At 37.6% G+C, this 13,118-nt stretch overlaps 1 protein-coding gene across 1 annotated transcript in view; it reads right to left on the bottom strand.

Moving 5' to 3' along the window:
• LOC138302149 (probable DNA double-strand break repair Rad50 ATPase) overlaps nt 1-13,118 on the bottom strand; it is a 135,073-nt gene that overhangs the window by 46,349 nt on the left and 75,606 nt on the right. The window contains exon 8 of the mRNA XM_069242510.1: nt 3,502-3,677. Within this exon, the coding sequence (XP_069098611.1) occupies nt 3,502-3,677 (176 nt within the window). The remainder of the gene's footprint in view (nt 1-3,501; nt 3,678-13,118) is intronic.

Genomic DNA, 13,118 nt, shown 5'->3' on the forward strand with positions numbered 1-13,118 from the left:
ACAATATCACCTGATATGAATAACATGTCAAATTATCGTGTACCAAAATATTGTGTTTCTCTAGTTATAATGTAAAAAAACAAAACTATTGTGGAACTGAATATCTCCAATAAACAGGTAGAAATATATATATTTTAAACTAAAGATAGATTCTATAGTTATGTATATAGAATAGTAAAATAGTTAAAAAAAATAATGTGAAATAAATAATTTTAATTACATATTTACATATATATGTATGTGTAGATTTATAATGCAAAATATATCAGAAAATAAAAAGAATACATTTAAATGTAAAGTTAAAATTAGGAAATGTATATAACTAAAAAGCATACTTAACCATAAATAATGATGAATTGAAGTATTATAATAAATATAAAAAAAGTTCAAATAAAAATAAATTTTTCTAAAAATAACACAAACATTTCAAAATATTATTAAAATATTAAAGCAAATAAAATTCAACAATACAAAAAATAATGAATATAAATCCAGTCTAACCAGCATTAGGGAAAGAGTTGGACTTTGAAGGAGTGAGTTTTATTATTCCTACTCCATATGAAATACCAGCAGGCAAGGAGTTGAACTTAGGAAAAGTTGGATTTAATATTCCCACTCCAATCTAAGCAACAGTGGGGAAAATATTGGACTTTAGAGGGGGTTACATTTACTATTCCCACTCTAATCTAAGCAACAGCAGGGAAAGTATCTGATTTTGGGGAGGTGGGATAGATTTAATATTCCCACTCCAGCCTAAGCAACAATAGGGAAGATGTTAGACTTCAGATGAGTTAGATTTACCATTTCGTATCCAATATGCACAAAAATGAGGAAAGTGTTGAATGTCTGACAGTTTATATTTACTATTCCCCCTTCAAAGTATGCAACAGTAAGGAAAGTGCTGGACCTTGAAGTGGTTAGATTGACTATTTACTCTGCAGTCTAAGCAACAGTAGGGAAGTTGTTATACCTTGAAGGCGTTATATTTACAATTCCAACCCAGTACAAGTAAGAGAAGGGAATGTTTTAGACTTCGGACAGGTTCTGTTTACTTTTTCCACTGCAATGTATCCAAAGGTAGAAAAAGTGTTGGACTTCAGGGCAGTTAGATTTATTATTTACACCCTGGTGAAAGCATTTGCATGGGAAGTGTTGGTATTCAGGTTGGTTAGATTTACTATTTCCATTCTAAACTAAGCGACAGTTTGAAAAATTGTGTTGATCATTGAAGAGGTTATATTTTCTACTCCGACTCCAATGCATGGCAACACTCAAGGAACTATTAGACTTCAGAGGGGTTTCATTTACAGCCATTGCTGTGTGATACTAATTGCACTTGGATATGAAAGGATTTCTCATATTTTAGGAGATATGAAAGGGGCAGTGAGTTATTAATATAGAATTTCTTCATTAACTCTTGTGATCCCTGATGAAGTCCTATTTAAAAGAGGAAACACTTTTCACAATACATTGTTTGGAAAAATAAAGATTTACATCACACTTATCTTGCTTTGGTGGCCTTAATGGATGGGATAACAAATTGATTCATACATCAGCTAAAGTTGTACTTACCATTTTGATATTTTATGTTTGGTTTACATTTTGTGTACTCCTCCTTGCAGTGTGTTTTTATGATTAGATTTGCTCTTACCACTCCTATCTAAGCAACAGTAGGGATAGTGCTGGGATTCAGATGGGTTAGATTTGCTATTCATACTCTAGTGTACGCAGCTGTACGCAGCTGTAAAAGAAAGACTTCACAGAGGTTATTTTTACTGTTTCCACTCCAATGCATGGAACAGTACGGAACGTGTTGAACTCTGGAGAGGTTAGCTTTATGATTCCCACTCCAGTTTAAGCAACAGTAGGAGGGGTAAGATTTACTATTTCAGCTGCTGACTAAGCAACAGGAGAGTAATTACTGGTCTTTAAAGGAGTTAAATTAACCAGTTCCATTCCAATCTGAGCAACAGTAAGGAAAGTGTTAGCCTTCAGAGGGGTTACGTGTACCATTCCAACTCACAGTAATTTCTTAGAAAACATTTAAGTACCTAACCACAGAAAATGAGTAAACCATATATGTATAAAAAGGTATATTATGTAAACCAGAAAAAAATATTCATAAAATATGAAATATTCTATAAAATATAAAAATATATTTAAAGAAATAAAGCTTTAAGTTAATCAGAATTAAATAATTCCCCTCCCTACAGCTAAAAAACACAAATACCAATCAGAATAGATTACTAATAAACAAAAACACAATTAATATAGTACTTAAATAAAACAATTAAAATGTAAGAATTAATAAATAAATAAACTACATTTTGTAAATATTAAAAGTATATACCATTAATTTAATAAATGCTTGAATTAGAACAAAATAATTTACTTACTAAATTAACAATTACAAATATACATGTTTAGGTATCAATTGATCAAATCGACAATTAATTAAAAAATAAATTACTTTCCACATCTTCCCATCCTATTTCCCTGCAAAATCAAAAACCCGCTACTAAAATATAAATAAAAAAAGTTTTAAAAAGAACATTAAAATCTAATAGCTAAATAAAATGGCTGAACAATTTGAACAATTTAATTATCAATGAAATAAATACATTAAAATTAAATCCATTATAATTTAATTTAATTCCCTCCCATTTCCTACATATCCAACAACCTGTATGTAAATTACCAACAAAATTATAAGAATTAAAATATACATTAAAATGTACAAGTTAAACCGAAGTAAACAAAATGACAACTAAACAATTATCCAATTTACATATTTAATAATCAATTAAATATTCAGTGTACAATAAAAATTAACTTTATATTTAAATTAATTGTAATGGAATTAACTTACCACGTTCTTCCCTGACAATCCTAATAGCCCACTACAACATGATAAATTAATAATAAAAATAAAAATAAGATAACAATTTAACTAGCCATGCTAACACCTACAACTAATATACTATCAGACATTCTATAGATACACTATCTACCTACTGTAACATATTGTAAAATAATGAAAAATACAATATTTATTACAGCTATATTAAAGGACACAATAGTATAGATAATTAAATATTATCACAAACAATATTATATACTAAAAAATGATATTCTTACTTTCAGTAGTCTATCCGACTATATTTTGGTAGTGACAATATTTTTGACACAATATTCACGTCACGCTGTATAAGAACATTGGTTGTTACTGCACCCCTTGTAAGTGTAGAAAATGGTTCTATGTGCTTTAAGTCACAAATATAAAAAACATAGCCCTTATCAAAAGCCTATTGATCGTTCCTACCTTTGATTATTGATGCCACACAGCACACACTTTGCAGTGTCACTTTAACATCCCAGAGACAGTTTTAATCTCTGACACTTAGTCTGTGCTATTCTACATCCTGCAATAATATCATCCCATTGTTGAGCTTTGCTCTTTCAAACGAACTGAGGGAGGTTGTATTATTTTATAAAACTCACCTTTTGCATTCTTCTCATTCAGGAAGTCTCTTGCTACTGGCAGGTCTCTGTCCAGGGCTCCTCTTTCCGCCTCAAGGCCTTTCATCTGCTTCTCGAGGTGCAGTTGCTTATCCACAAAATTCGACTCTTGACGATTGTTCTCCATTCTGCGTTGTCCTTGCATTGAACTCTGATGTCTTTAATAACAACAAAACACAATCAGAAGAAATGCAGTCTCCGCACTGTGCAGGTCATCTTACGATTCCCAGACACATCCCAAACTTAGGGCCTGATTTCAAGTATGGCGGTCCGAGTGTGCTGGTGGCACCAACAGTGTGGTGGCATTGACCTTGGCTCACACTGAGAGCCAAAGCCAATGCCGCTGCACTGTTTCTGCCAGCCAGCCCAGCGAGATATCATAATACGGCGGTGGGGAGGCCTCCGGCTTGGCATCATTCTCCCAATTGTCATACTCGTGGTCCAGTGGTCGGACCACCTAAAGGATAATCAGGCCCTTAGATTTTCATGGATACATTTTGAAAAGTTCTGAGGCGACATTGTCTTTGTCTTAAAGCTTTTTATTGTGAATTATTTACAGCTCTTAAACTTCACAACGTGCAAGACATATTGTATTCTGCATGTGAAAAGTCATTAGTTCCGTCCTGGTCCTTATCTGTCTGCCAGAACTCCATCTTGCCGAAAATAGTAAACACAGCATACAGGAGGGGTTTGAAGTCAACCCTTGTGTTAATGAGCCTTTTTAAAGCAGTGCACCCTTTGTTTGGCCAGTAACTGTGTCAGTCTGCTCCTGAAGCGATTCCATTGTGGTACATGGACATTCAAGTGGCCATGTAATGCAATGGAGCATTACAGGAGCAAAGGCGTTAGGGCTTGATGCCACCAGAAAAATGCAATTACCGGACTAGCCCACTGAAAGATCTGCCTCAGGGCATCATGGGGCTTTTCACTGCAAACTTTGTATGTGGCTGCAGCAGTAGAGATGATGCAAAACAGCATGGCATTCTGTGCATGCCAACAGCTGAAAGTTTGTTGCTGTATGACAATGCTATAAGAATAGAACCACTCATCTTTTCTTTCTTGTACAAGACCCAGCCCCCGGGGGATGTGACATCTCTCATTTCTATGAGGATGCAAATTAATGAGCATAGAAGACAAGACAGGAGGATGGGGATTGCTCTTACAGGAGTGCAGGGGTGTTGAGTAGGTGATGTTTTGGGCCTTACCTTATGGCGGAAGAGTTAGCTGCTCACGGAGGGACATTTGTCACTGCAGAATTTAGGCCATGTGATTGTCTTCAGCAAAGTTCCCATTTTAATAGTCACAGGACTGACCACCCTAATTACAGACAAAATATCAATGGCCCTGACATGGGAATCACGGATAGGAAAACACAGGTTAGAAGGCCTGCGGATGCATTGAGCTGGAGCTGTTGGCTCTGTGGTGGATGGACTACTGAGTGACAGGTTTCTAAGACTGCAGAGCCAGCTAAGGAAACCTTACAGTTTCCGCCCTTATAAATTTCACTGATCTTCATTCCCCTAAAAAAAAAACATACGGTTTTTGGAATTTGCATTAGGCCTGGTTTAAGAACGCCAGACCTAAAAATTCATTAGGTTAATGACTGCCCACCCCTCTGTACTGCTGCCAGAGAAAAACAATATACATTGTCTAGTTATCTTAGACAATTTAATAGTACTTTAATGTCATGAGTGTTCCCTTAACGTTCAACCTCAGGCAACTTGATAAATATAAAATGATCACAACTCTGTGGAAGGCAAGCATTTTTTGTGGAAGGACACAACTTCTGCCCAGTCAAAACATGTACTTCTGGCTCCCAACATGTGAGCAGAGCCAAAGTCCCTTTCTAGTGATGCTCACATAAACGTTTAGTAATAGCTGCAATGTCAAGAGAGACCATAAAAATGCTCTCCACTAGACCACATTGCTGAACCATGGCAGAAGTCCGTTTTTACTGAAACAGCTCCTGGCATGGCTATGACAAAAAAAATCCCTGCCAGCCTAAAGGTTATTTCTAAATTTGAGTGGCTAGCTATGACTCTGCCACTGGAGGCAGTGCCTTTGTTTGCCCAGTTTGGCTGCAGCATCCAATCAGTTCTAACTGGGACTTTAAAAGTACCATTGAAAAAAACATGACTAGGAGAACCAACTCAGTTTATCTTCAGAGCTGCGAAAACATTGTAGTTTGTCTGGCTCCTTCTTCTGTCTTTACTATAACATTTGCACTTTGAGAAATGTAAGTTACCATTTTCTTCTAAGAGGTTAAACGAGTTTTTAATGTGAATTATTGAGGAATTTTTAACTCCAAAGTGACATTGGGACACCCGATTAGAGTAATATTCCAGAGGGAACTACATATTTTAAGCTATGTTTTCTTCCTCTTCAGGGTCATTAAAAAAAAACGACTTTCATTTTCGATTGAAAGGTCTGGACATTAATTTACATTTCTATATTATGTGGAACACTATGCATGATTTAACTGTGGCATCCCTAGCCTTTTGGGAAGAAATGCCTTGCCCTTTTGTAATAGGTGATGTAATTAGTTATTTTTATTAATGTTCCTTTTATGTATTGTTGTATGATTCTAAGAATGCTAATGTGCTCGAGCTGCTGGCTCGATTGGCATTCAGCTGTTGATCCAGCAGCTGGAGGCAGCTGTATCTGTTGTGGGTCCTCACTCAAGAAATAAACGTTGTATCTTCTTTTATCTTCGAGTTCGAGTTGTGGTCTTTGTTTCCCCATTTTACAGTTTGGTACCAGGAGTGGGGTGACCACCATCTTGTGCTTTTCTGGACCCACCGACAGATTTCCTGCGTTGGGCAGAGGGAGCGGAACCTCCATCGACTTTGCCGCTGATCGAGCGGAGGGAGAGACATTCAGCCTGACCTTTGTTTTGGTTACTCCCAGGTGAGCCCTGATTTTGGCATTGAGCCCTGTTTTCTTCCTGCGCGTGAGGGCGCGCGGGTTCACTTCGTTTGCTAGTTGCCTAGCAACGTGTCATTGACTTTGGATCGCATTTCTTCATGCGCAAGAAGGTGCGCGCGCTCTTCACTTCTCTTCACCTACTAGTTGCCTAGCAACGCATCTTTGACTTTGGTTGCATTCCTTCATGCGCAAGAGGGGTGCGTGCTCATCGGATGGTTTGTTTTTCACCTGGTTGCCTAACAACGCGTCTCTACTTCACGTGTCTATCTTGTTGCGAATTAAAATACTTTGCATTGACGCTGAGATGGTTGCTTAGAGACGCATGCTTTCTTCATGGGCCTATACTGCTATTTCTCAACGTCGCTGGCCAGGCAGTGATTGACAATCATTATTATCAACATCGTGACGGCTGTCCAGCAACCTGTTACTTCATCGCACGTTCCAACAAGTTAATACTTGACATTTGCCTATAACGTGCTGCAACTTACATTGAGTTTCACTACGCTTTAAGTTTTTCTTTTTACTCAGCTACTACATTGATATAGTTCAACATCCTTGCACAACTTTGTAAAAACAAACCTCCAGCTTTACGCCTTCTCGAGTAACTTGTTCTACTGTATCGAATGGTTACCACACATGGAATGGTACAACCTCCAGCTTTTCTACACAAGCCAGGGAAACCAGACATCAAATGGACTGAAGGGCGGCGCATATTTGAAAATTATCTAACAGCCATTGGTGCGAATGAATTTTCTCCAGAAAGAAAAATGGCCATACTTTTCAGTCATCTTGGAATTGCAGGCCAACGCATTTTTGACAACTTACCTCCTGTCTCCTCACCAGCTGGAGGTGATAACGCATGGAATTGCTACATTGAAGGCTTGGCAAGAATGAAGAAACAGTACTCTGATGAACCCAGTGTTTTATTGGAGAGGTTTAACTTTGCTATGTGCAAACAATCTAATGATGAACCTGTTGAGGAATATATTGCCAATCTACGAGTCTTAGCTTTCAAATGTGAATTTGGGACTAATGTGGATATATATATTCGTGATCAATTTGTCTTTTATTGCTTTCACATGAAAATACAAGAAAGACTCTTAGCATGCCGGAATCCTACCCTTGAGCAAGTGATTGGCCTAGCTAAGAGCATTGAGAGGTTGATAACCACTTCGAGAGTCTTAGCTAATCAGAGTTCTACTGTTGATTGTGAAATTGATGATGGTACTATTTGTGCTGTGTCTAACAAGCAAGACAGAGTAGGAAAATTCATTTCTCGTGGGCGAACTGGGAAGTCTCCACGAATTTGCTTTCGTTGTGGTTCCAAATTACACATTGGCAATGATCCTTCTTGCCCTGCAATAGGGAAAAGATGTAATTCCTGTCACAAGATAGGTCACTCCACAGTGTTTGCCTTGCTCATAACACCAACAGAAATTACTCAAACAAAGTCAAAATTAGCACAGTAGAGCTTGATGATGAACTTGCTCAATGTTCCAACAAGTTCTCTTATGTTATATTAGCTGTTGATCTCCCGGATGACACTAGCATTAAACCTTGGAAGGTCATTAAAGCTGCTTTATGTGACATTTTCATAGATGATAAAAAAATTCCTGTACTAGATTCAGGAGCACCTATTACAATGCTGATCAGACTTTCTTCAAGTTCTGGCATGATACTGTCAATATACTTATTTCTGATATCACTCCGAAAGCATTTGGTGGGTATGACATAGATCTACTTGGCTATTTTTGGTCTGATTTAACATGCTCAGGCAGAACTAATCACACTACAATTTAGGTTGTTGTCAAAGGGTGAGATATTATAGGCTGGAAAGATTTAGTATGTTTAGGTATCATTCTCAGACCCGGTCATGATTCTCCCATTATTTTAGGTGACTTACCAACCCCTTTGTCACCTAACTACATTGCTAACGTCACCGTTTTTAACGGTACCATGACCCAAATGATCTCTTCATTTCCTGAAGTCTTTATGGATCATGTAGGTATTGTGAAAGGTTATGAACACAGTATTAAACTGAAGAACAATGCAGTTCCTGTAATACACAAGGTGAGGCCGATTCCATTAAGTGTCAGGGCAGATTTGAAAGTATTGCTACACAAATTGCAGAAGGATGGCATAATTACTCCTACCGATTCCTCAGAATGGGTTTCTCCCATTGTAGTCACAAAAAAAAGGGATAATAGTTTGAGACTGTGTGTGGATTTAAGATCAGTAAACAAAAGCATAATAGTTGATTGCCATCCCCTCCCACACATTCAGGAGTTGATTTCCAAGGTCGGAGGGTCAAAATATTTTTCAACCATCGATTTACACTCGGCTTACCACCAGATCCCGTTGAGCGCATCATCGCAGGATTTAACTACCTTTGTAACACCATTTGGTGCATATAAATACTTACGCTTACCCTTTGGCCTTGCCTCCGCGGCTAGTGTTTTTCAGAAACTTATGGATCAACTTTTCAGTGATTTACCTGAAGTGCAAGCTTTTCAGGATGACATATTATTTCACACTGACACTGAGGCCAAACACATAGAAGTGTTAAACAAAGTTCTAAGTATTCTCAGAGACAGAGGCATGACAGTCAAGCCTAACAAATGTAAACTAATGCTAGAAGAAGTTGAGTATTTGGGACATAGCATCTCAAGCACTGGTATAAAACCTAAATGTAGCAATTTAGATGCTGTTAGGAAGGCGGCACCTCCCACTGACAAAGATTCTTTAAGATCATTCCTAGGTCTTTGCCAATACTACGCTAGATTTGTTCCTGGATATGCTATGATTGTACATCCTTTAAGATCAATTCTCAAAAAAGGTGTCAAATTTGACTGGAATGAGATTATGAATGAAGTATTTGAGAAGGTGAAGGGTGTAGTTGTAAATGCCTCTGCTTTGCAACCTTTCAGTCCATTGGATAAGTCATTTATTATGGTTGATGCAAGTTTAAAAGGTTTAGGTGCTGTTTTCGTCAATGGGTAGATGGTAAAGAGAATACCGTAGCTTTTGCTTCAAGGTCTTTGTCCGGGGCATAGACACATTACAGTACGATTGAAAGAGAAGCGTTAGCTTGTACATGGGCTGTTCAGAAATTTAAAACCTATATATTGGGAAATTGTTGGGATCTGTTCACAAATCATAAACCACTCATCTTCCTATTGAATGGGGATGGTCTGGGAAAAGCATCTGCATGCCTGGTTCGCTTGTTGTCAAAATTACAAGAATACAATTTGAACATTAAGTATATTCAGGGTGGGAGAAACTTTCGAGATGATTGCTTGTCTCGGTTACCTTTGCCACATGATGTTTCTGTGGACACTGACTCAGAACAAGAATGTGTTGTAGGCTTACTGGATATTTTGGCAGTTGCTGAAAATTTTATTACGGAGCAAGAATGGACAACTTCAATGTCTGACGATGAAATTTTGTCTAAAGTGGTATTGTTTTTGAAAACTAAATGGCCTCCAGAGAAGAAATTGTCACATCAACTTAGATGTTTCAGTCAGGTAGCCAAAGAACTTTCATGTGAAGGTGACATTTGCTTGAGAGGTGATCTTGTGATTCCTCCCTTTGATCTCAGAGACAGAATCATCAAAATAGCTCATGAAGGTCATCTGGGCATTTCAGCTACCACTAAAAGTCTTAAATTATCCTACTGGTGGCCAGGCTTAGATAAACAAGTTCTTAACTACATTAATAAGTGTCCTGAATGCATAGTGTTAGACAAACATTGGAAGACATCTACTAAATCATTGTTCCCTGTTCCTTTTCCACAGAATCCATGGGATAAAATTGCTCTTGATTTTTCAGGTCCTTATCACTTATTACCCAAAGACATGAGATATCTTGTAGTTGCTATTGACTACTTTTCAAAGTGGGTCTACTATGCTTTTGTTTCCAGTCCTGATTCCAATACCGTTGTCACGTTTTTAAGTAAATTGTTCAAATTAGAAGGTACGGTTGGCACCGTTGTTATTGATAATGGTACACATTTTGTCTCTAGGAAATTTTCTGATTTCTTACTTTCACATGACGTTAAACATCTTAAGGTGGCATTATATAGCCCATCTTCTAATGGCTTAGTGGAAAGAATCGATTCTTCAAAGAAGGAATTCAATCGGCACTGGCATCCAATGCTGATGTGGCTGAGTTTATACAAGAAAATGTTTGGGCTTACTTAACTACTCCTCACTCTACCACTGGGGTTACTCCTTTTAAGTTACTAAGGGGAAGGAATCCTATGACTAAACTTGCTCCGAAGTGGTTATCTGATATTTTAGATGGGAAGTGTCATGGTCAGGAGGAAGGTCTGAAGGAGGAAGATAATCTAAGAAGTAGAATATCTGACAAACAACTCAATCAAAAGATGTGTTATGACAAGAAGAACAATGTTAAAACAATTGACTTTAAAGTTAATGATTGGGTTCCTATAAAAAAAACCTTTAGAGTGTGTAAGGGAGGGTCTAAATTTTCTATACCGGTGAGAATTACTAAAATATCTAAATCTTCTCTTCTACTTGAAGGCAGAGGGTGGTGGAATAAGAATAGTGGTATACCTCTCAATTCTCAGCAAGTCCAAATTTTTAAAAATGCTTATCGCTCCATCCATGATTGAGGCTCCATGCTGACGACTGATGTTAGTAGCTCTGAACCATCGAGATCCAATATCATACAACCAGATTTAAATTTTGAGTCTAATACACGCTCGAGAAGGAATTCAACATTTTCATCCAAGTGATGTATTATCTGATCGTGGCTATTCTTTAGATGGCAATGCTTCGGAACCTGTTCAGAATGAGGGTTCAAACTCTGCTGTTATTATGAACCCTTCTGGATCCACTTCGAGAACAACAACTCGTAGCTCTAGAACGGTCAAATTACCAGCTAAATTTCAGGATTTCATTCTTGCATAAATGTGTATATATATATATATAGTTTGGTTATTTGTTTGTTTTGTATAAAGGAGGGAGGTGATGTAATAGGTGATGTAATTAGTTATTTTTATTAACGTTCCTTTTATGTATTGTTGTATGATTCTAAGAATGCAAATGTGCTCGAGCTGCTGGCTCGATCCGCATTCAGCCGTTGATCCAGCAGCTGGAGGCAGCTGTATCTGTTGTGGGTCCTCACTCAAGAAATAAACGTTGGATATTATTTTATCTTCGAGTTCGAGTTCTGGTCTTTGTTTCGCCACTCTACACCTTTCCTGCTACTAAAAGGTAGTAGGGTCCGTTGGGTGATGTGTGCAATATTACTGAATATTACCTTTTTGTAAATATTAGTTCAAAAAGATTAAACTGAAGACTAGAAACTTTGCTTGCTGATCTTAAGCCAGCCATTACTCAGCAAAGGCAGATTGTAAACCTCACAAGTTGGATTTGAACAGATGTTTTCAAGCCATCACCAGATATTACATTGCATCTTTTGCCTGAGGATGGCTATGCAGATCATGCTGTAAAGACTGTCCACAGCACATGCAGTATAGTGATCTGTCCTGAGGGGAAAATGCTGTTGCTGTAGTTAGTACTGTATGCATCAGACATCACCTCTGCGTTTATGGTTCTTTGTTGTTGTATGACACTCATGGGAGCTGATTTAGTGTTTGGCGAGTGGCCCACTGGCCGGCCGACTTTAAGGATGTTTGGGACCGACTGAAGAAATGTTTTGGATCCCCCTGTTTGGAACAATTGGGTACCTCTTATGGGTGTTTAGTAATAGAAACCTTTATGGAGCCAAACAATACTGAATTGCATGTTAAACGTTTAGAAATAGGCACACTAATATAACAGCTGACACCTCAAGCTTCCTGAGCCAAAGAACACAAAACTAAAGCTTCAACAAGCTTTGAAAAAGCCATTCCTTTCTACTCTGAAAAGTAAATTTGTTTTTAACTTGCTACAACATTTTATATGGAATTAAGTGTCTAACTTGCCTGTTTCTCCTATTATAAGAAAGACATTAAGGGTGACCTGGAAGGATGTTTAGTGGACTACTTCATATTACTAAAATATGATCTATATACACAGTGCTTCAAATTGCAGTAAGAGTGCTGGATATTTATAATCACAAATAAGTTCCCCTTCACTACTGGCATTATTGCTGCAACCATAAATATCATAGCACGACTCAAAGAATTTTCACCATTCCATTTGGTGAAGTCTGATAATATTCCCTTTTTTTCTCTCCCTCTGCTTTTCCATGGATTTCCTCTTTCAAAGTGTGAACTTCTCCTGATAGACACTTACCTCAGACTCTGCTAAGTATTAGAAATGGATGGGAGACATTATAGTGTGAGAGGTGAAGCAGAAGGAAATGGAAGCTAAAGAAAGAGATGATAGAGACAGATAGTTGAGGAGGGAAGAGATGCAAGGTAAAGTGGGGCAGGTTATATAGCCAGGAGAAAAGATACAGCGCGAAAGAAAGAGGAAGATGAATGCAAGAAAATAGGTCGAGAGAGAACAAGCTTTTAGAAAGAGGAAGATAGGTAGAGAACACTAGAGATAGCAATAGAAAATGTAGGCGAGAGGAAGAGGAGTACACTGAGGGATCATGTACAAAGAAGGTAAAATATAAAGAAGGTACATCAGACAGATAAAGGTAGACCAAGTTAGAAGTGAATGGATAGAGACTTGAGGGAGACATGGAAAAGGAAAAAC

This window comes from Pleurodeles waltl, chromosome 6, assembly GCF_031143425.1.
Source record: "Pleurodeles waltl isolate 20211129_DDA chromosome 6, aPleWal1.hap1.20221129, whole genome shotgun sequence".
NCBI lineage: Eukaryota > Metazoa > Chordata > Amphibia > Caudata > Salamandridae > Pleurodeles > Pleurodeles waltl.